At 40.4% G+C, this 23,657-nt stretch overlaps 1 protein-coding gene across 1 annotated transcript in view; it reads right to left on the reverse strand.

Moving 5' to 3' along the window:
• RYR2 (ryanodine receptor 2) overlaps nucleotides 1-23,657 on the reverse strand; it is a 421,553-nt gene that overhangs the window by 150,712 nt on the left and 247,184 nt on the right. The window contains exons 35-43 of the mRNA XM_089529854.1: nucleotides 23,070-23,229; nucleotides 22,827-22,913; nucleotides 21,998-22,224; nucleotides 17,096-17,897; nucleotides 14,224-14,424; nucleotides 13,295-13,400; nucleotides 10,996-11,139; nucleotides 7,958-8,231; nucleotides 5,642-5,756 (exon numbers count right to left, since the gene is read on the reverse strand). Of these exons, the coding sequence (XP_089385980.1) occupies nucleotides 5,642-5,756; nucleotides 7,958-8,231; nucleotides 10,996-11,139; nucleotides 13,295-13,400; nucleotides 14,224-14,424; nucleotides 17,096-17,897; nucleotides 21,998-22,224; nucleotides 22,827-22,913; nucleotides 23,070-23,229 (2,116 nt within the window). The remainder of the gene's footprint in view (nucleotides 1-5,641; nucleotides 5,757-7,957; nucleotides 8,232-10,995; nucleotides 11,140-13,294; nucleotides 13,401-14,223; nucleotides 14,425-17,095; nucleotides 17,898-21,997; nucleotides 22,225-22,826; nucleotides 22,914-23,069; nucleotides 23,230-23,657) is intronic.

The following is a 23,657-nucleotide window of genomic DNA, read 5'->3' on the forward strand; positions in this document are numbered from 1 at the left end:
GATCATTTCCTGGTGGAGGCAAAAATCAAGGCTTCTACCCAGATACCTCCCGGGGGTGGCGGACCTATTAGAATGGTCCACCCTCGAAGGCTGATGGAACCCAAAAGGTTCCAGGAAGCCTTATAGGGGTATATGGTTGGAAATGACGGCGACTCTGTTGGTGCCCTGACTAACATCTGGGACACTGACCTTTCCAGGGCTATACACAGTATCGCTCCCAAGCGTCCTCTCAGGCCTGCTTCCAAAAAGAAGCCCTGGTATACGGAAGATCTCCGGGCAAGGAAGCGGGTACTGCGACGGCTAGAGCATGCCTGGCGGAAACACCTACGCTTACCTGACAAGGCTCTCCTAGACCATCTTTTGAAGGACTACGGAGAGGCGATCGATGCAGCAAAGAACTCGTTCTTTGGTGCACGCATCGCGTCCGCGGAGTCGCGTCCAGCAGAGTTGTTCAGGGTTGTGAGGGAGCTAACTCAGCTCCCTCCTGCCCCAAACCCGATCCTTGAACCTTCTAAGGCCTGCTGTGACCAATTTAACCACTTCTTCGCGGATAAAACCTCTCGGATAAGCGAAGGTCTTGATGCCAGTATTAGAGCAGAACCCACAGTAGAGGCATCCAGAGCTTCCGTGGTCTCGGTTGTACTGGATCAGTTTGAGTCTGTTAGTACTGAGGATGTGGACAAGATCCTTAGAAGTGTTAGGAAGACAACCTGCTCTCTCGATCCCTGTCCCTCATGGCTAGCGGCTCAGGGGGGACCGGTAGTAACTGCAGTGTTACACCGGATTATTAATACATCTTTGAGGAAAGGGCAATTTCCAACCAGCTTGAAATTGGCCGTTGTAAAACCTTTGCTGAAAAAGCCCTCCCTCGACCCCCTGATGCATAACAATTACCGGCCAGTCTCGCTATTGCCATTTTTGGGGAAGGTGATCGAGAGGGCGGTTGCAATCCAGCTTCAATTGATTTTGGATGAAACGGATTATCTTGACCCATTTCAAACCGGCTTTCGGGCGGGTTACGGGGTTGAGACTGCTATGGTCGCCTTGGTCGATGACCTCCGTCTGGGCATGGACAGGGGTAGCGTGTCCCTGTTAGTGCTCTTAGACATCTCAGCGGCTTTCGATACCATAGACCATGGTATCCTTCTGGAGCGCTTGGCAGAGGTGGGAATCGGGGGCACTGCGCTCCAGTGGTTCCGGTCCTACCTCTCTGGGAGGTTCCAGATGGTGCAGCTGGGAGACGTGTGCTCCGACAAGAGGACCCTAACATCTGGGGTCCCTCAAGGAGCCATTCTGTCTCCCATGCTTTTTAACATTTACATGAAACCGCTGGGAGAGATCATCCGGAGACATGGGGCGCGGGGTTATCAGTACGCTGATGACACCCAAATAGTCTTCTCTATGTCTCCGACTGATGCAGTGACTAGGGATGTCATCTCTCCTCTCGTGGCCTGTCTAGAGTCGGTAATAGGCTGGATGAGGGAAAACAGACTCAGCCTGAATCCAGAGAAAACGGAAGTACTCGTGATAGGTTCTCCCGGTCCAGGGATGGCAGTAGTTCCACCTGTCCTGAACGGGATCACGCTTCCTGTGAAGGACTCGGTACGCAGTTTGGGGGTGCTCCTTGATTTGTCGCTCCACCTTACATCTCAGGTGGATGCGACGGTCAGGAGCACCTGTTATCAGCTTCAGCTGATACGCCAGCTGCGTCCCTACCTGGGCTGGAGGGACCTTGAAACTGTAGTACACGCTCTGGTAACCTCTCGTTTGGACTTCTGCAACGTGCTCTACATGGGGCAACCCCTGTACCATTCCCGGAAGCTGCAATTAGTGCCGAATATGGCAGCCCGACTGGTCACTGACACATCCAGGGCCAGTCATATAACACCAGTGCTTAAAGATCTTCACTGGCTGCCTATTCGCTTCCGGGCGCAATACAAGGTGTTGGTTATTACCTATAAAGCCCTAAATGGCTTGGGCCCAGGGTATCTAGAGGACCGCCTCTCTCCATACAATCCGCCCCGCACACTCAGATCATCCGGGCAGCAATTGTTAAGAGCTCCAGAGGTCAGATTAGTTTCTACCTCCAGGAGGGCCTTTACCACCTCGGCCCCCAACCTCTGGAACTCGCTGCCCGCCGAGCTCTGCTCGGCCACCTCCCTATCCCAATTTAAGAAGGGGCTGAAGACATATTTCTTCGAGCAGGCCTACCCCTGACTCTCACCCCAGAATACTCTACCCCCTCTCCCCCCTTCGTCAGCATTGCTGAGCTGGCATGAGTTTGTTTTGTTTTTATTGTATTGTTTTTAATGTATTTTAATTGTATTGATTGTTCCTGTTGTACACCGCCCTGATTTCAAGAAGGGCGGTATAGAAATAAACTATTATTATTATATTTCTATGTTATTCTGAAGAGGAGCCCATCTGTAAAGATTAACACTCTCACTCCTTCTACTTTCCCAGTTACATCTGGTAGGCATGGATGGTAGGGCCTTCTTGGCTATTGATGTTGACTATTGTATTTCACCTCCTTGCTCTCCCAGGCAGAGACTTCTTTATTCTTACAGGCTTTTGAGAACCAAATGTTTTTAAAGAAAGGACTTTCAATAGAGTGCTATATAGATTTTAATTGTACTGTGTTTAATTATACTGTTTTAAAATTGCTTTCTATTGTTTTGAATGTTCTTGATGTTGACTATTTATATGTTTTAATTATTGTATTTCTCTTAATCCATCTTGAGTCCCAGTTCTGGGATAAATGTGGGATATAATTAAAGATAACTATAAGAAAAACAATAATGGAGATACACATTATGCATCTGACAAGTATAGATGCTAGTTAGCTATACTTTATGTTGTTACATTTAAGTATGTATCCAAATGCACATCCCAGTCTAGAAAAGGTTATAATTTATCTTTTAAAAATGTAGTTCATATAGCGATTCTACACTTGCATACACATAAAGATTAGGCCTAATTTTCCAAATCTAGCTGGTGGTACACACCTAGGGTTGCCATAAGTCAGGACCTCCAAACCAGGACAAATGTAGGATAAATGTAGGACAATATTTTCAAATGTAGGACACATTTTTATAAAAAATGGAGGACACTCAAAAAAACTGGATGATTTTTAAAAAATGTTAATATAAATGCATGTTTCTTGGGCATGCTCAAAATGGAGGACATTTTGGCATTATTCCTAAACAGATGGCAGGAATGTACTTCCCTTTCTGCTCAACCCACCCCCCTCCATTCCAAAACACACACTAAGCACATTTGGGCATTTCACATGGCTTTACTGAACATGGCCTCTTGCATATTTCAGAGACTTATTCCATAACCAAACCCCTTGGGTTCAACACAAAATGTAGGACATTCAAATCATGGAGGACACAACCAACTAAAAGTAAAAAACATTTATATATATAACACATTAATATAAATCATATCATTGGCCCGTTACAAACGAGCAGGAAAGTACGTGCAGAGCACATACTAGGGTTAGAAAGGGGCGGTGCTTTCACACACCCCTAACCCTAGTGCGCACCCCGCACGCACAAAATGGCAGCGGCCGTTCCACACGGCCACCGCCATGAGGACGTCATGACCGTGCCGCCTCTATACAGGGCGAAGGAACGTGACGTCCTCGCTCCATGCCAGGGCGCTTAGTGCGCCCTTAGTGCAGAGCAGGAAGGAGCTCCGTTTCAGAGCTCCTTCCTGGTTTGGTCCGCTGGGCACAGCCTTCACACAGCTGCGCCCAGCAGACCAAAGGAGAAAGGGGCCAAGCGGCCCCTTTCTCCTCCTCCCCGCCCCAAGGACACCCCTTTCCAGGCTGTGGGGAAGGGGCCTTTTGCCGCTTCCCCGCAGCCTGAAAAGTGGTGGATCAGGGCCTCAGCAGCTGCCGCTCTGGACGCTGAGGCCCCGATACAGCGGGGAAAGGGACAGGTACAGCCCACCCCAAACGGGCGGTCTGTAACCCGCCATAGAGATCTTGTTGCACCTCTGAGACTAAATGCATCTGAGGAAGCAGACTCTTTCAGTTAATAATAATAATAATAATAATAATAATAGAATTAAGGGACATTATGAGGCAGTGGTAGAGAAGTACCAGGGTTTGATCTGTTGCTTGGACATAAACATACCCCACTGGGCTAAATCACACTCTCTCAGCCTCAGGGTATGGCAATGTGTAGGGGAATTAAAGTTTCCTATGGCTTCAGCCCTTGGTAAGGAAACAAAAATATCAAAACTATCAAAGCCAAGCCCGTGAGGGTCTAGCTTGTAAATCAGCAGAGCAGCAGAAATGGTCTTTTGTCTTAAGATGCTTCCATAAGAACTGAGGCTGACACAAATTGCTTGTAGTTTAAAAAACAAAACTTTACTAATGGCTTAAATCTACATATACATGGAAGCTACATCCTAACCTATCTAGTGAATAGTTCAGGTAAAAGAAGAAGTTTGTATCTCACCATCTTTCAGTGGAAAGTTGAGAGAGCATGATGATGGAAAGACCGAAGGGAAAGCAGGAAAGATCTATTGTGCGAGAGAACTTCCTAAGCAAGTTAGTTAGATCACATGATCTGTTTACCAGCTTACAAAGGTATTTATTGCCCCTGTTTAGCAGGACCAAATAGCATGCAAATTGCAAAGTCTTCTGTTCTGAGTCTCTGCCGGGCTGAATGAAAAGCTCACCCTCCTCCTCCTCCCTGCCTGGCTGGCTGCAGCCTCTCCAGCACAAACGGACGGAGGCTGCTTTGGAAGGGAAGATAGATCAGGCGTCCAGCTGTCCCGGATGACAGAATGCAGAAGCCGGGAAAGACCTTCCCCAAGGTCAAAAAACTGGGAAGGTCACGGCTGCAGCCATGACATGGCAAGCCTATACACACCTAAAAAAAACTACCCTTTCGTGTATTTCTCTTACCTAAACTTAGGGCATCTAGTTCCAAGAACCATTCATGGGCTCACTGGCCTTCTACAGTGTATCAGCAGTGCTAGTTGTAAGGCTTCTATTGTTCCTTAATTTAAATTGGGCAGCATCTGGTGAGCAGGGGAATTATGGATGTCTTCTGGGAATGAGGGATCCCAAAAGATATGTCTCTCAACACACATTATATAAGGCCAATTTCTTCCTTCCAGACCTTTAAACTGCTACAGAGAATTCCCCTCAAAGTTCAAAATAATTCCATGTTTTATGTATCCAGTTTTGTCCTGACAACCCTTGTTTGGGTTTTTTGCCATGTGCCTTCAAGTTGAATCAGTTCTTATGGTGAACCTAAACTAGGTTTTCTTGGCAAGGTTAATTTAGATGAGGTTTGCCATTAAATAAGGCAATAATAACTTAAATAAGATTTAAATAAAACTTAATAGCCAGAGATTTTGTTCACTAATAACCTGTTTAAAAATCAATTTAGACTATGTAACTGCTTAGATAAATATTAGGTTCTTTGCCTCGTTATAAATGCTTACTGACATGCATGTCTCAATAGATCCCTGGACTTAACACCAAGTTATAGAACCAAATCTTAAAACATGTAGTTTGGTTCTTAAATTGAACTAATACAATTATCTTATTCACTGAGAGGTAAGTAGCTATGTCAGACATTGCAAGCAACATTTGAAGTCTCTTCTGCTAGTACATTACCTTTGACTCTCCTCCTCCAAGTACATTCACCATTACTTCCATTACAGTCTCGTGCATTCCTAGGGCCCTCATAAGATTAGGATGCTGGTAAAAAACCTTATTGTTCATAATATCCCTATGTTGGAAAAGGAAAACAAATAAAAATATTTGCACATTTGTTTTGTTACTATTACCTATAAACATTTCTCTTCAGTTTCATGCCATGTAACAAGAATGAGGATGAGTGGGCTCCCAGTGTTTCCCAACATTTTTTACTCCTCAATGCCCCAAATAGGGGATGGGGGCAATTTCATCAGGGTGGAAGGAGATTGTGTTATTTTCCCAACAAGACATGATGAAATTGGACCAGAGAGTCAGCAGCTGGAGAAAGCCAAAAGCAATTAAATTGTCTCACACCCATTTTACATAGACATTGAACTGAATTTGTGGAAATAAGCTCCCCCCCTCCCCCAACAAGAAAACTGGACATGGGAAGAGGTGGCAATGCAATCCTCCAAGATCCCCTGGGCAATCTATGTGTCTCCTTAACCCCAGGTAGTTGCTCACCACTGTCAAACAAAAACAGTTTAATTAATTCACACATAATTGTAATACATGGTATCTCCAACAGTTGTCTAGATTCTAATTCTACAGGCAGTGACAAACAGAAGATGCAGCTATGATTGCATTCTCAAGGAACTGGAAAGCATAGATTTAATTCTTTATATGCATCCTATTACAAAGTATTTCCCATTAAGTTACTTTTCTGTTTCTACCAGAGTGAATTTTTTACTTTTCTTTCCTTTCCTTTTGTTCCTAGTCTTCATATGGACATAAAGGGGAGTGGTCTCTGCCTGCACTGAGATCCCACAGTACCTTCTTAACTCATAACAGGTAACATCTGAGACACTTTTCTTCTCCTGTATGATTTTTAACATCTTTGCCTGATGAAGAAGCCAGTGATGCTCTGAAAGCTTGCATTATGTATTTTATGCTTTGAAGGCCCAGTCCAGATGGACCACAGCTCGGTTTCTATGTAAAGCAATACAGTTGAGAGCTAGATATGCAGGGACAACTGTGGTAAACTGTAGATGTGATAAGGAATTTTTATGTGTAACTGAAGTTCAGTCTTTTTGTTTTATGTACTATAATTTGAAAGCTTATTTTCCCTCTCTATTTTACCCATTTTTGTACTTTGAATATTTTATATAGATTTTTATAATCAAGTTTTATAATTCAGCTTCATTTATGGGTTTTGTGCTTAAATTTTGTACTCCACCAGGGCTAGCCCGAAGAAAGAGGCTCCTCCCTCCTTAACTGTCATCTTTCGGCCTGAGAGGGAGTGGGCAGACCCAGCTCCATCAGGGCTAGCCTGAAGAAAGAGGCTCCTCCCTCCTAACTGTCATCTTCTGGCCTCCTATTCCCCTCCAGCTATGTTCTAACTGTGTGGGGGAGAGGCTTGCATACCCTAATAAAGTTGTGAGCTATGCTGGCGGTGGTATAATAGTCACTGGCAGGGCCCCCCATGCCAGACAGGTCACAGCCAAAGGGTCTGACCAAGAGTGCCAAAGGGCAGGATGGGCTCTCTAACTTATGGCAGCCATCCTAGAAGAAGGAAAACTCTAATCCCAAACCCAGGCAGATGGTGCTCGTCTAACCCTATAAGGTCAACGATCTAAGAGAAGGAAACTCTAATCAAACCTATGACCCGAGGACCTCGCTGCCACCGTCCATGCTTGTCAAGGCCTCAGCAGTCGAACCTCTGGTTTAAAGGATGAGGCCAATTCTGTGCACGCTGCGCTTCACCAGAAAAATCCATTGCACAGGCTCGAAGGATACATCCAACGTCATCAACGCGCTTGTAGAAAGCACGGATGAGTCCTTCCTGAATCTCCATTCGCGAAGTAAAACCAAGAGAACTTAAATTGTATGGCATTCACATGGTATCTATACAGTATTTTATTCATATTTTAGATTTATTATATTTTAGCTTTTTCTAATTTTTATAGAACTTCTATAGAATTTTATAGCATGTTTTATCTGCGTTTGGGTCATTTTGATATGGCCTAAGGGCTAATCAATAAGTATTGATTGATTGATTACTTTATAGAAATTGTGTTTGATAAAGAAAAGGCAGTTTTGAAAGTAGCTGACCATTGTATTGCATCATTTCTGATACTGTTTGTTCCCTGGGAGCATTCTGCACTTGTGTTATTCAAACTTACTCAGCTTTGAACCCATGAACATAAAATCAGTGTCTACTTCAGAAAGGTTGAATAAAGTCAGTTTACAGTAAAATTATGTAATGGTAAAAATGGTAGCAAAGAAAGACTTTACCCTAATCCACGAATCATAAGCTTCTCTTCCTCCTTGCCCATTCTAACACTGAGGAGAGAACGGATCTGGCCAAGAGATGCAAGTAAGTTGATAGTATCTTCCACAGATACACCATTTATAGTGTATGTCTTTGGTAAGGCACGAACCAGGCCACCAACTCCATCATACTGGCGATGCAATAAAACAAACATGGCCCTCACTAATTCTGGGTCTTCTATTACTGATTCTTGAGCCCATCGTACCATAGTCTCTGATATCAGCTGCTGGAGAGTTGCTAGATGTAGAAAGCATTAGGATAATATATAGCAAAATCATTTTCATTGTGTGATAATATCTAGGACAATATGCTATTCTTGTTAAAATTAGAAAGAGAATAAATGATTTACTGATTTTTCTTAGGGAAGAAATAGATCATCAGAAGGGGTAGCTTGAAGCTGCCCCTACCTTTTTTTTCTTTTTTTTTTACAAAATATTCTTTACTAAATTTTATTTTTTAAAAAAGTATAAAACAAGACATATATATTCTTCAATATTCTTACAATATTCTTTTCCCCTCCTAACCACCCTAACCCCAACCCCATGTAGAATACTCCAGTCTTATAAACTGTTGTCTTAAAACAGCAAATATTAAAATTATTCCTCGTTTATTTTCTCTTTACCTCCTCATTTCTCTTTTCACTTTATATATTCTGCTAACATAAAAGAATGTGTATTATTATATTGATAGTTACATAATCTCTTAAATTTTTACTTCATACATAAATGAAACACATTTCACACTGATTTTTAAAAATTATTATTCCAGTCTTTAACTAGTGGGGTAAACAAAGACTGAATTCTAAGAGAGCATGGATAATTTTTTTTGACGAAATTATTTTTTTCTCTTCAAATCATTTCTGATGACCAGTATTTGACCATCTCTTATTACAGAAGCTGATTAATGGATCCCACATATCCTTTTTATTATGCTCTTTTCTATTATCCTCCTCTTTCAACGTTGTTGTTAGTCTATTTCAATGACATCTAATGTTTTTATTAGCCACTTATCAATCCCTGGAGCAGTTGTCCCCCTCCAATGTTTTGCAATTGTCATCCTGGCCATAGTTAACAAATAAAGTAGTTGTTTCAGGTGCATTCTTCCATTCATATCATTTACCCTTTCCCAAAGGCAGATTGGGGCTGTGGCAACCACGTGTTGCAGTGCCAATCCACCTTGAAGCCACCTAAAAAAGGAGCGACAAAGAGCTGGCTTCGCGACTGCACTGCGGCATGCGATGTGTAAACCTTGTGCTGCCAGAGCATCATGAAGCTGCCTCCGTATAAATGGCCAGGAGTGGCTTCCAGGCAGCTTGGGAGCATGCAGTGTGGAGGGTGGCACAAAAGAGCTATCTGTTTCAGCCTTTAGTAAAGAAAGGAATTAAATAATACATTGTCAAATGACATAAAATTATTCTGAGGAGAAAAAAAAGCTGCAGACTGCTACTGCCGTGCTCCCCTTTCAAACACTTCTGAGTGCAAATTTCACCTGCTAAACACTCCTAAAAACCAAAATAGTGTTTAGTTCAAGAAAGAAGAGTCAATCAGAAAAGAAGAGCCATATCAACTGTCTGTCTAGCATTCTGTTCCCACAGTGGCCAACCAAAAGCACAAGTAAACTCCTGAAGCAAAACATGACTGCAACAACATTCCCCTGCTTATATGTTTCCTTAAACTGTAATTGAGCCACAGGACTCAACACTATTCCCTGTGTTTCACAATCAACAAGAGGCTATGCAGGAGATAATCTGGAGTTTGGGATCTGGGCTCAGTCTGCTTATGATACCTAATTCTATTTCTTTTACAACTAAAAACCAAGGAGGCTGTGGAGATCCTGAACTGACATCTATATATAATATTGGACAAGGGTGAATAAATTGATGCTCAATCCATCCAAGACAGAAGTTCTGTTGGTCAATTTAAAAATGACCTGAGGCTCACATTACAACCTATTAATGGATTGGTTTTTTTTGTGTGGGGGGGGGGGGCTATGTGGCCATGTTCTAGAAGAGTTTCTTCCTGACATTTCACCAGCATCTGTGGCTGGCATCTTTTACTCTAAAGATGCCAGCCACAGATGCTGGTGAAACATCAGGAGGAAACACTTGTAGAACATGGCCACTTTGCCCGAAAAACCCACAAAAAACTATGGATGCCGACCATGAAAGCCTTCGACTTCACATATTGCCTTGCATTCTTTTTGACAGATCAGGACCATAGTGTAGAGATGCTCTTAGACCCACCACTGCTTCTGGTAGGCCAAGTAACTGTTGTGGCGAAGTGTGCCTTTGTCCAATTTCAGTTGGTGATCTAACTGCAGCCTTCCAAAGCTAGGGTAGATCTGGTCATGCTTGACCATCCTTTAATTGCCTCCCAATTAGACCATGTAATGCACTCTATGTGGTGTAACCTTTGGAAAGTATTTGAAATCTACAACTAGTGTAAAATTCTGTCATCAAGCTGCTGTCAAGTGTGCATTTTAGAGACCATATAAGACCAGTCTTATAACAACTGTACTGGTTTCCAATTTGTAGCTTCCATGCTCAATTCAAGGTGCTATTCTTCACCTCCATAGCCCAAAACAGTTTGGGGCAAAGATATCTGGAAGACTGCTTGATCTGATATAAGCCTACTTGAAATCTAAGCCCATCTGCAGAAGCCCTGTTGCATGTCCCATCTGGGTACACATCTGGGTTTTCTCTGTAGCAGCACCCTGATGGTGGAACTCCCTTGCTAGGAAGATCATGCTGGCTCAATCCTTTTTGAGTTTCCAGTGGGCTATTTCACTTGGCCTTTGGTTCTTAAAATTAGAGGTGGCTGCTCTGACTATTTTTTAACTATTTTTAATGGTTTAACGTTTAGAAAGGAGAATGAGCTTATTTTTTAATTGTCATGAGTATAAAAATGTACCCTAAAACATGAACAATGTACTTCAACATCATTAACTGATGATATTACGTTATTGTCTTCTCATGGTAATCCCCTTATTTTACTATACTTACATGGTTTCATGGCATCATCATCAAGTTGCTTCTCTGCTTGTTTCCTTTTCAAGTGTGTGATCCTTTCTATAAGATATAGCAGCCGGCCTGTAATTGATAAATCACTGATTCCATCCAGAAATCCATCTTCATCTAGCTGTATACCTAAGAAATAAATATATATATATTTATTGGAGCCAGAAGAAGAACTCATCAAAGAGAGTGTTTCAATGTTCACTTCTAGGGCTGATTCCAAAGTTGGGAGGGGGCATAAGGCTTGGTTAGGCACTGTCTTGGGCCCCTCTTGTCCTGGTTGGGCATTCCCAATAGTAAGTGAAGTGTACCCATGTTTTAATATGATGAGTTGAACTTGTACTCTTTATTAGGAAAAAATAAAGAGGGCGATTGTAAGTTATTCTGTTGATCAAACAAAGGAGCGTGTGGGAGGAAGAAGGGAGGTGCTACAGCAACAATGGATTCTCCCATTTTCTCATTCATTCCACAAGCAAACAAGCTATGGTTTTGTTTCAAAACAGCACAACTATTCCAAAATACAGCCCAATTTTTACATTGCTGCTATCGTGTCATAGCTAGCTTTTTCAGGGTCTTCTGTATATTTGTCAAAAAGGGAAGACAGATTCCAGCTGTGTAGCATCAACAAGCCACAGCCACAGCTTGCCTCAAAGACCACATTTCAGCCTCATAATCTCAGAGGCTTCCCATGCAACACAGGTAGGCAACATGATGTATAAGGCTGAATCCTGTTGGCACAGGATTTCTCCCTAGAATGACCTGCCCACATATAAACCAACACTGGAGTATTAGCATTAAACCATAAACTAGGGGCTTATTTATTGAAACCACCCATATGTCGCATCTGACACACTGAAATATTCACATATCATTGCAAGAAAATTTTATACATTGATTTATTACATTTACAGTATATACTAGGGGTCGGCAACCCCCGGCCCGCGGGCCACATCCGGCCCGGCGAGGCCTTGGGACTGGCCCAAGCCCGGTCCTGCCGCCGATTGCCAAAGGCCCTGCGCCAGTGGCAATCGGTGGCAGGACCGGGTCTCTCACGTGGGGCCTTTAGCCTCTCGCGCGTGAGGTCAAAGGCCTTGCGCAAGGGCGCAGGGCCTTTGGCCTCTCGTGCGAGCAGCCCTCAGCTGGCGGAAAGGCAGGGCCAAGGAGACTCGCTTCAGCGAGGCTCCTTGGCCCTGCCTGGTCCCTTCCGCCGGCGGCCGGAGCGGGCAGGGCCAAGGAGCCCCGCTTCAGCAAGGCTTCTTGGCCCTGCCTGGTCCCTTCCGCCAGCAGGGGGGCGGGCAAGGCCAAGGAGCCCTGCTGAAGCGAGGCTCCTTGGCCCTGCCTGGCTCCCTCCACCAGTGGACAGGCAGGGCCCCTCTGCCGGCGGACAGGCAGGGCCAAGGAGCCCCACTTCAGCGAGGCTCCTTCACCCTGCCTGTTCCCCTCCGGGCAGGGCAGAAACAGGGCAGGGGTCCTCCTCCTCCTTCCCTCCCTTCCTGCGGCTGCCAGAAAGCCGCGGGCAGGGAAGAAAGGGGGTTGGGGAAGAGGAGGAGGAGGGAGGGAGGGAGGGAGGGAGGGAGGAAGGAGGAGGAGGAGGGAGGGAGAAAAGAGGAGGAGGAAGGAGGAGGAGGAAGGAAGGAGCAGGAGGAGGAGGAGGATGAAGAAGAAGAGTAGCAGGAGGAGGAGGAGGATTTCCATTCCATTTCTACAGGTCTGCTTTGTTTTAACAATGATAGCGGTGATGATGATGATGATGATGATGATGATGATGATGATGATGATGATGATGATGATATCAGTCAGTTTCTGAGACATGCACTCACTCTTTCTGAACGTGAGACAGTGTGACTTTCCAAAGTGCATTTCTGTGTATTTTCGGTGCTTTTAATGCTAAAAGGTCTGCTTTAACAATGATAGTGATGATGATGGTGGTGATGATGATGGTGATGGTGATATTGATATCAGCCAGCTTCTGAGGCCCAAATGTCCTCCATTTTGATCATGCCTAACAAACATGCATTTATATTAACTTTTTTAAAAAATCATCAAATTTTTTTGCATGTCCTCCATTTTTAAAAAATGTGCCCTGGTATATACTGTCTTACAGCTAATGCATTCAATGTTCTTCACAGTTTAAAGTAATGATTTGAATCCAGATTATAATGTTTTTATTAGATTCAAATAAAAGTCTGTTAAACCTATCCCTTAAATATCTTGATTAATAAAACTGTTGATATTTTTTTGATTAAGTTTTGGGGTGGAGATAACAATATACTCAATAAAAAATTACCACAATGTTCCATCAAATCTTCATGAAAATCCAACAGGTGATCCCTTATTTCGTCAGGACAAGGACAATCATTTTTGTCATCTTTAAAATTCAGCAGCATGTTAATCTTCAAAAGAAATAAAAAATATTAATTTTATTTTAAATAATGATCACAGGTTAGCAGGAACTATTTCGTAATGATATTGCTATACTCTTCTGGTAGTTCAAATCTTCATGAAAATCCAACAGGTGATCCCTTATTTCATCAGGACAAAGACAATCATTTTTGTCATCTTTAAAATTCAGCAGCATATTAATCTTCAAAAGAAATAAAGATTAATACTAATTTTATTTATGTTATGATTAAATCCACTGTATTGTTGATGACAACCCCTGTTGGGATTTATAGGATATGCAATGGGTCAATACTGTGACAGGTTTAAGGTGCAGCTCACCATTTATGCACATATACAATTGGCTTGTGGGTGGGAGACAAAAATATATATGGGCAGCAATACCACTGGCCTCTTCCCGTCTCCACACTGGTACTCAGTCCACATGCCATAGAGCAAAATGACAAAATGCCTATTAGTTATCAGTACTGCAGTTTGATAACCTTTGGTGCATTACTGCAACAAAAGCAAAGAATGTTATTTTCAACAGCTCACACTACCAATTAATAAAAATGCTACGTTCTGCTGCACTGACCCATTTTTTTTCTTCCATTAAAGTTTGGATATATTCTTTATTAAAATACTTGAATAGTGATTCTTTTTCCTAGTTCTAATACTGACAGTTTCAAATGCTTTACCATCACAAAGACTGTGTGATAGTTATTTGTACATTCTAATATTAAACTACCGCATACAGCTTGAGCCAAGCCTCTTCGTATATAGTACATTCAGATAACAAAACCTGAACATAAAACTGTTATCTGTATTAAGATATACCTGTTCCTGTGGTGGAGAACGAAACTCTTTTGTTTTCTTGGCTGTCAGTGCAGCTGACATATTTAATGCTTGCATAACTTCATTGTATCGGAAACGCTGATTATCTTGAAGTTTTGCTACAAAATCATCTGAAAATGCTACAATGGCTTCTATTCGGTGCCGTATCTGACAGTCACAAAGATACTGAAGTAAATGGCACATCTGAAAAAGCATGGATAAAGAAAATGTTTATAACACAAAAAATGTAGCCTACACATTATTATTACGAAAAGAAAAAGATATGTAAATTAGGACCCATCTCTTTCCAAACAACCTTCTTCCCTTTCAACATTGGTAAAATGGGCAATTTTCTGAGCTGGATTTCCAACACACACGAGTGGAATTCAGCATAAATGTGGATAAAGCCACTAGAATATGTTTCCAGCACTGGTAAGGGATGCCCCCCTCCCCCCCAAAAACTAACCCTGATACTACTGCAAGAATCAAATTGGATTTAGGCTCGTATAATTATTGCATAGCCATTCCCACCAGACTGTGATCGTGATTGATTTTTTTGATTTTATTGGGAGCATTTTATTGGGAATTGTTGTTTTAACGTTATTTTAGGGTGGGAGGGAGTTTTAGGGTGTTTTTGGTAGGTTTTTACTTGTGACTTGCTGTGTAGCATTTTTATTGTTCTTTTGTTTGTTGTTACCCACCTCGATCCAATACAGGGAGATACAAATAATACAAATTATTATTATTATTATTATTATTTTACTTTTTGAATACTTTTTAAATGCTTGTTTCATTTGTATGTAAGCTGATCCTGATTTTTTTCTTCCTAACAACATATAAATTGACTCTTTTGTTCTTGTCATTTTTCTGTTTCAGCATTCTGTTGTCTCCTATTCTATAGACTGAAAAAAAATCTGTTCACTAGTTTTCCTTTCCCTCAACATAGTTGATTTCTGTTTTGAAATGTTGTTGTTCATAAATTTATTTTTCCCTTCATTACTGTCATCAAATTTCTCCTTTACACAAAGATATTTCTTTTTATTCAGAGAATATCATTATGACATTTGTGCTTATGTTAAGATTTGCTTTTCTATTCATCTACTTCATGCTTGAAATTCTCTTTCCATTACTTCCTGTTTCAAATATTCTTTTTTTAAAAGAATACTTATTTCCTTTTTGTTCTTGTCCCATTTCCTTAAGCATTTGGTTTTTTTTTAAAAAAAAGTTAACAAATTCAGTAGTAAATATATCTATCTACTTTTTATGAATGAAATAGAAAAATGTCAAGGAAAGGAAAATCTCAAAGAGAAGAATCTATTTTCAGTTAGAATGTTTTCAGTATTTGCATCATTAAATTTAAGAGAAGTATCTGCAAGCTGTTACAAATGATTTTACATTAAAAGAAGCCAGATTTAAAACCATACCAAATATTAATAGTTATTTTTAATGGAACTAAGTTTTCATCAGTGAAAAACAGCCATATCACTTTTGCTTGCCCCATTCTTGTTGCACTCCTTCAATGCCATTTTCAGTGCTTCCTTCATCTTCTCTACATGATCCATATCACTTAGGTACCATTGTTAGATGGTGAATGAAATATCTTAGATATATCTGACCATTTTCAGGCTCTGAAATATACTAATAGTGAAAAGTGCTAACATGAAAGTGAGTGTAAGGTGTAATGTGAATGTGATTGTACGTTGGTTAAGAAACAACATGGTTATAGTATTAAGTTTACATAGAAAATTATGTTTTATTTTGGTCTCACAATTTAACCAGTAAAGTGCAAATAAGATAATTAGACAATAAACAGCCCAATAAATCACAGAAAAAATAGTGGTTTCCAAAGTGCTATTCTCCCATTATAATGTATCTTAAATTCCAATTCTTATGTGAGGCTTAAGAGTACTCTTGATATTAGACTGCCTCCTGGACAAAACTCTACCTATTGTTCATGTATTTGGAAACTTAGGTGGCCAAAATGGTAAACTAGAGGGTACTATATTAGAAAATATTTGAAAAAAATATGGAAAAATGTGTTTTTAAAGCCTCAAGAAACCCTAATGAGGAGAATCCTGAACTACTGAGAATATTAGATGTTCAGGACTTACTTATTCTGTACAAAAATCATATATTTTTGGTTTGCACTGAAAATTGCATTTTTGGTCTAGGAAACAGCATTTTCTATATTGAAAATAATTTGGAATTCCAGTAGAATTCCAAAAATAGAAATATTATTTTCTGCATAGAAAATCCTGTTTTCTGTGCAAAACAACCATGTATGAATTTTGCACAGAATAATCCAAATTGCAAATAGGATTCAAAAACTGTGATTTTGAAGTCTTTCTCATACTGAGGCAAAAGATTGCCTAAAATTACTCATTATTTCCTTCAAGAAGAAAATCAAAGATGAATTACATCCCTGTGCAGCTGTAGTCACACGTACATACACATGACTTGTCACAGCATAATTGGAATGGAGAAGAAGATTAAGATTATCCCCATTGTGACATAACTGAAAAGGTGAGACAATGTTGGGCCAAACCACTTTGACAACATGGATTTACTCTGTTTCCAAACCAAACCTTTTTTAACTTCTTTTATAAAGGGAAAAGCTTCCTGGCTAAAGATAAAACTAGAATCATAGAATGATAGAGATGGAAGAGACTAGCCCTGGCTAAAGAGAAAACTAGCCACTTCTCACATGTGGAACTGCTTGGTGGCCATGAAGAACAAGAAGCAACAGCTAAGTTCCAATGTAATATCTATCTAAAATAACTAGGTAACTTATCAGCTCTTTAATCTATCATTTGAAGGACAGAAAAATTAAGCAGAGAAAAGTAATCAGAAAACATTGCTCTTTATATATGATTACCTGTAATTTCACAGGCTCAGGAAGTTTCATTTGAAGAAGTCCTTCTGCTGGGACCTTCTCTCCTCTGAATTCATCTCCTCCTCTTTCTGAATTTAGTCCTTCTATAACTGGTTCTTTCACCAGTATTCGAGTCTCATCTTCATGGCCTGCATCTTCCTTAAAAACGCTAGGCTCAATCAGCTGCAAAATATGCTTCAGGTCTCCATTATGGAAAACTCCCATTATAAGTAAAGTGTAAAAAAGCTTGATCAAAGGAACAAATAGAAACTCTGTGGTACCACCTACTGGATCTCTGACATGAAGGCTGCCCTCCTGAACTGCCTCAGTCAGCATCTCTATCGTTTTAGCCTTTAAAATTTCCAAAGGAAACTCGGGGCTATATTGGTAGCATTCATTGTTGACTCTTACAAAACTAGGAGAGGAAAATTGTATTCTGGGCCTCAGGGAAGTGCTGAGTCCAATGCCAGGTAGACCATGTTTTTTGTTTTCATCAGGAAACAAAGTAATGCTTTTAGTTTCATTAGTCATTGGAACAATAAATTCATTGTTCATCATGAGCCTTGCAGTGGCATAGGTATTAAGATGAATGTCAATCAGAAGATCATAATAGCCTGCACGTAACAAGCCTGCCATATATTTGTTCTCAATTGCATACAGAAGCTGAGACTCATCAACATGGCTGCACATAGCATGTGCAACCCGGTTGTTGCCAAGAGCACAGACGGCCGAGTACAATCTAAGAGTGTGGTAGTGAAACCTCAACAATTCTTCTTGTTCTGATAGTTCTAAAATATCTATAGACCTGTTAAAAAGAAAGAAAACCAGATTAGAAATCACTATCTAGGCTATCTAGGAAAATGAGAAGATGGAGGAAGAGGAATGCTTGGTCTAGTTAACTCATGGATGTATCAAAACAATTATCATACATGCTTGTTCATATACCCATATAACAACATTAGAGATACTATTAATAGTGATTTGCAGCAAAATGTTGCATTGTGGATTTCTCCCGTTCAGGTTTGCAGCCACTCTGTTTTATTTTCCTTCCACCCACATATTATATGATGGTGTGATTAAGAAAACCAGTGGCTTGAGATATATATATGTATGTGTGTATAGATAGATAGATAGATAGATAGATAGATAGAAAGAAGCTTGGTATGCTATCTACAGAGCACCTTTAATATGTGTCCAAGTACTAAAGTAAGCTCATTAAGACTTCTAGTATTTTCAGTATGAACACTAGCAACTAATATAATTTCATTGTCCAAAAGGTGGAAGACGGAACAAGGGGGTCAGCTATTTTCGATCTGATCCTAACCAACAAGGATGACTTGGTTAATGGGGTGCAAGTGGTGGGATCCTTAGGTGGAAGTGACCATGTTCTGCTGGAGTTTGTTATACAATGGAAAGGAGAAGCCAGGCATAGTTAGACATGCATTCTAGACTTTAGGAGAGCGGATTTCAGTAAACTTAGATAAATATTGAGGGTGATCCCATGGTCAGAAATACTAAAAGAGATGGGAGTTCAGCATGGATGGGAGTTTCTCAAAAGGGAGATACTGAAGACACAATTTCAAACAGTTCAAGTGAGAAAGAAAAATGGGAGGTGTGTAAAGAAACCAGGATGGATAGCTAAGGAACTTTCAACTGAGCTAAGTTTTAAACGGAACATGTATAAGAAATGGAAAAAGGGGGAAATCACGAAAAAAGGAATTCAAAGAAATAGCAGGCATGTGTAGGAGTAAAGTCAGAAAAGCTAAAGCGTAGAATGAACTCAGGCTTGCTAGAGAGATTAAAAACAATAAAAATGGCTTTTATGGATATGTCCACAGCAAAAGGAAGAAGAAGGAAATGGTAGGGCGACTGCATGGAGAAGATGGCAAAATGTTAACAGGGGACAGAGAAAAGGCAGAATTACTCAACACCTTCTTTGCCTCAGTGTTCTCAGAAAAGGAAAAGGGTGTTCAACCTGAGGATAATGGAGCAAAGGACTGAATAGAGGAATTTCAGCACAGAATAAGTAAAGAGATAGTAGAGGGATACCTTGTTAATCTAAATGAATTTAAGTCTCCAGGACCAGATGAACTACATCCAAGAGTATTAAAAGAACTGGCAAATGTAATATCGGAGCCACTGGCAATAATCTTTGAAAACTCCTGGAGAACAGGAGAAATCCCAGCAGACTGTAGGAGGGCAAGTGTTGTTCCCATCTTTTAAAAAAAAAAGGGGGGGGAAGGATCCCAACAATTATCGTCCAGTTAGTCTTAACTCAGTACCAGGAAAGATTCTAGAGCAGATCATTAAATAGAGAGTCTGTGAACATGTAGAAGGCAACTGCATAATCACAAAAAGTCAACACGGGTTTCAGAGAAACAAGTCATGCCAGACAAACCTTATCTCTTTATTTGATAAAATTACCAGCTTGGTAGATGAAGGGAATGCTGTGACTGTAATATATGTTGATTTCAGTAAGGCCTTTGACAAGGTTTCCCATGACATTCTTGCAAACAAGCTTGTAAAATGTGGGATAGACAAGGTAACTGTTACATGGATTTGTAATTGGTTGACTGGCTGAAGCCAAAGGGTGCTCAACAATGGCTTTTTTTCATCCTGGAGAGAAGTGACTAGTGGGGTCCCACAGGGCTCTGTCCTGGGGCCAGTGCTGTTCAACATCTTTATCAATGACTTGGATGACAGAATTGGGGGCATAATCATCAAATCTGCAGATGACACCAAATTAGGAGGAATAGCTAATGCTCCAGAGGACAGGATCAAAATTCAAAATGACTGAATAGACTAGAAAGCTGGGCCAAAACTAAAAAAATGCAATTCAACACAGAGAAATGTAAAGTACTGCACTTAGGATAGAAAAATGAAATGCACAGATATACAATGGGAGACACCTGGCTGAATGAAACTACATGCGAAAGAGATCTAGGAGTCCAAGTAGACCACAAGCTGAACATGAGTCAACAGTGTGATGCAGCAGCTAAAAATGTAATTTTAGCATGCATCAATAAAAGTATAGTGTCTAGATCAAGAGAAGTAATAGTGCCACTCTATTCTGCTTTGGTCAGGCCCCACCTGGAATACTGTGTCCAATTCTGGGCACCACAATTCAAAAAGGACATTGAGAAACTGGAATGTGTCTAAAGGAGGGTGACTAAAATGGTGAAGCGTCTGGAAACCATGTCCTATGAGTAACGACTTAGGGAGCTGGGGATGTTTAGCCTGGAAAAAAGGTTAAGAGGTGATATGATAGCCCTGTTTAAATATTTGAAGGGATGTCATATTGAGGATGGAGCAAGCTTGTTTTCTGAAGCTCCAGAAAACAGGACCCGGAGCAATGGATGCAACCTGCAGGAAAAGAGATTCCACCTCAACATTAGGAGGAACTTCCTGACAGTAAAGGCTGTTCAAGAGTGGAAGACACTCCCTCAGAGTGTAGTGGAGTCTTCTTCTTTGGAGGTCTTTAAGCAGAAGCTGGATGGACATCTGTCAGGTATGCTTTGATTGGGATTTCCTGCATGGCAGGGGGTTGGACTGGATGGCCCTTGTGGTCTCTTCCAACTCTACGATTCTATGTGGAGAACTGTTTTGAGAACTTAAGGTCTTGAAGATATATAATCAAAAGGTGTGTCAAGTATTAATCTTCTCTCACAGCTCTCTGATCTCTGGACAGCACCTAAAGGCTAATGCTTTGCAACAATTAATTCTTGCATTGAACAAAATTCATCTAGTTAATCCACTAGAGAAAAAATGGAGAGCCTTGTAAATGAGTAAGTGTCATAACTCAGCATATGCATATTGTTCTGCATCCAAAGATTATATAATCAATTCTGTTAAGAGTCAAGAGTCACTGGAGAAGAGAAGGTTTAGAGGTGACATGATAGCCATGTTTAAATACTTGAAGAGATGTTATATAGAGGATGGAGCAAGCTTTTTTTCTGCTGCTCCAGAGACTAGACCACAGAGCAATGGACCCAAGCTACAGGAAAAGAAATTCCACTTTAACATGAGGAAGAACTTCCTGATGGTAAGAGCTGTTCAACAGTGGAACACGCAGCCTCAGAAAGTGGTAGAGTTGCTTTCTTTGGTGGTTTTTAAACAGAGGCAGGATAGTCATCTGTCCCAAGTGCTTTGATTGTGTATTCCTGCATAGCAGAGAATTGGACTGGATGGCCCTTGTGGTCTCTTCCCATTCTTAGATTCCAAGATTCTATGATTCTATATGTATGAAACACTGGGTAACCACTAGCATTCAGTGTAGACAATACTGAAGTACATGGAATAGTGGTGTACCTTAGCATAAGGTTGCTTCTTAGGTTCCATTGCCTGGGAATGTAATCTAGCCTCAAAGATTGGCAAAAATTATAGGACACCTGGGAATTAAAATCCTTGCCTTTCAGAAAAAAAAATCAACAAGGGTATGCTTCCCCACTTCCTGCTAAAAAGAACACTCAGCTCCAAATGTCATGTGGCCTAAGCATATAGAACCAAAGAAAAGCTTGCTCTGGCTTCATCCATCAGCTGTAGGAATGAAGGCAATCTGGGCTAAATGTGTACATATGAAAGACTGGATTGTTGTTGGTTTCACAGTCCACTAGGTTTCACAGTCTACTACTACTACTACTACTACTACTACTACCTAGACACACATGAGATATTACCAGATAATGTGGCATGTATCAGGTAATGTCATTTTCTGTAACTGTACTATCATGACTGTCTGCTATTTCATTCAGATGAAACTAAGATTGTTGTTGTTATAAGTGCTGTAAGGCACTTTAAGAATCAGTTAAAAGGTGGAATATAAAACTTCAAAAGAAATAAAACAGCAAAAAAAAGGTGTCCCCATAAATATGATTTGCCATGCACTTGAATTAAGCAAAGGAATACCTGTTTTCCTCTGGGATGTGAAGGGACATGAACTGTAAAGGTTCCAGGCACTGTACTGACCAGCCTTGTCGTTCACTGATGCGTGATATATCAACCTTCAGAAAACGGTTTGGAACTCTACTCCAAAGTACATGAGTCAGAAACTGAACATGAAGACGGGGAGGACACTGTGGAATAGGGTTTTTGTGCTCACTTTTGAACAAGCCAGCTGACAGTGGCATTACATTCTGGAGACAGAGAGAAAGCAGAACAGTTATCAGATATCAGTTTCCAGGAGATGATAAAATACCAAACATCTAGGATTTATTTATGTTAATGCATTATGTATTGCACATTATATAAATACTCGTGATTTTGAGAAATTCACATGCCACTTATGCATGTGCCACTGGGCCTCCCTTTCCAAATTGCCATTCAAGTAAATGTGATAACTCCAAATGAAGAACATATGGTGGTGGCATGGACTGAAAAGTGCCCCAGTATTTTATATCTAAGACACCCTAGTAATACATATTTAAGAATTAAGCTTGGCAGTGTATGTAATTCTTATCTCTACCTTGGTTATCTACAAAGTCAAATAAAATAGGCTGACATTAGACAATCTATTGAAGAGGTATATGTAGTTTTCATGATTCCCAGGACACATGAAACTGAACATACAGGACTAAATATACTACTTTCATTTAAATATAAATTTTTAAAAATGTGAATAGAATTTCCTCATAAATTTCCTGACATTGCTTTGAAAAGCTGTGAACTTGAAGAAAAACTCCAGTTCTTGTTCTAAATTCAATAGCCTACCAGAGAAAAAAATGGCTTAAAATGTTACCTTTATTCTCCCCAACTCAAACTGGAAAACATTAGGGCTTGTAGCTTGTGCAAATACTGCAGGAAATAATTTAGTGCTTGGTTCAACCTAAATCATGAGCAGACAGAAATGCATAATTATTCAAGTTATTACGTGTGTGAAACAAACACCTTTAAATATGAAATTTGCACATATTAATATTTTTGGTTAAGCAATCATTCTAATCAAATATTCTTGAAAAAATAATGACGTAAATATAAATACCTGATAATAGGTGCTTAATTCTTTGCCGTTGGTTGTGAAGGAGAGAAGACCAGTTGCAGCGTCAACCAAACAACCAATCTCTAATCCATTGTTATTCCGTCCTTGCCCTGGACTCATGCTCTCTCCTGCACATACCATATAGCAGTTGCTTCTTTTGATACTGCATTTCAAAAGATTGATAGCATGTGAGATACCATGGTAAGGTCTTGCTACAAATCAAGATCCAAAATTCCAATGAACACTGTATACATGGGCATCTGCATGTACAAGAGTTATCTCATTCTCTTCCACATTAAAGAAAATTCTGTATAGCAAACTTCCACTGGGTGTATAAATTATTTCCAGACTCAGAAAATAGAAAACCCTTGCATGTACAGATTTCCATGTATAATGCAGTGGCTGTACATGCACTAGAAATCTTCCATTATAATCAATAAGTGGTTTCAACTGCTTTCCTTTTCAAAACTTTTGTTACAGAGCAGCTTTTAAATACAATAAATAAATAAAGTCAGGGTAATTTTAAATGTATTTGTGCAATTAATTCCCATTTATTATACCAGGACTTAACACAGAATTAACTTTTTTTGG

Source organism: Sceloporus occidentalis, unplaced genomic scaffold, assembly GCF_023333645.1.
Source record: "Sceloporus occidentalis isolate IW3139 unplaced genomic scaffold, rSceOcc1.0.p SCAF_6, whole genome shotgun sequence".
Lineage (NCBI taxonomy): Eukaryota > Metazoa > Chordata > Lepidosauria > Squamata > Phrynosomatidae > Sceloporus > Sceloporus occidentalis.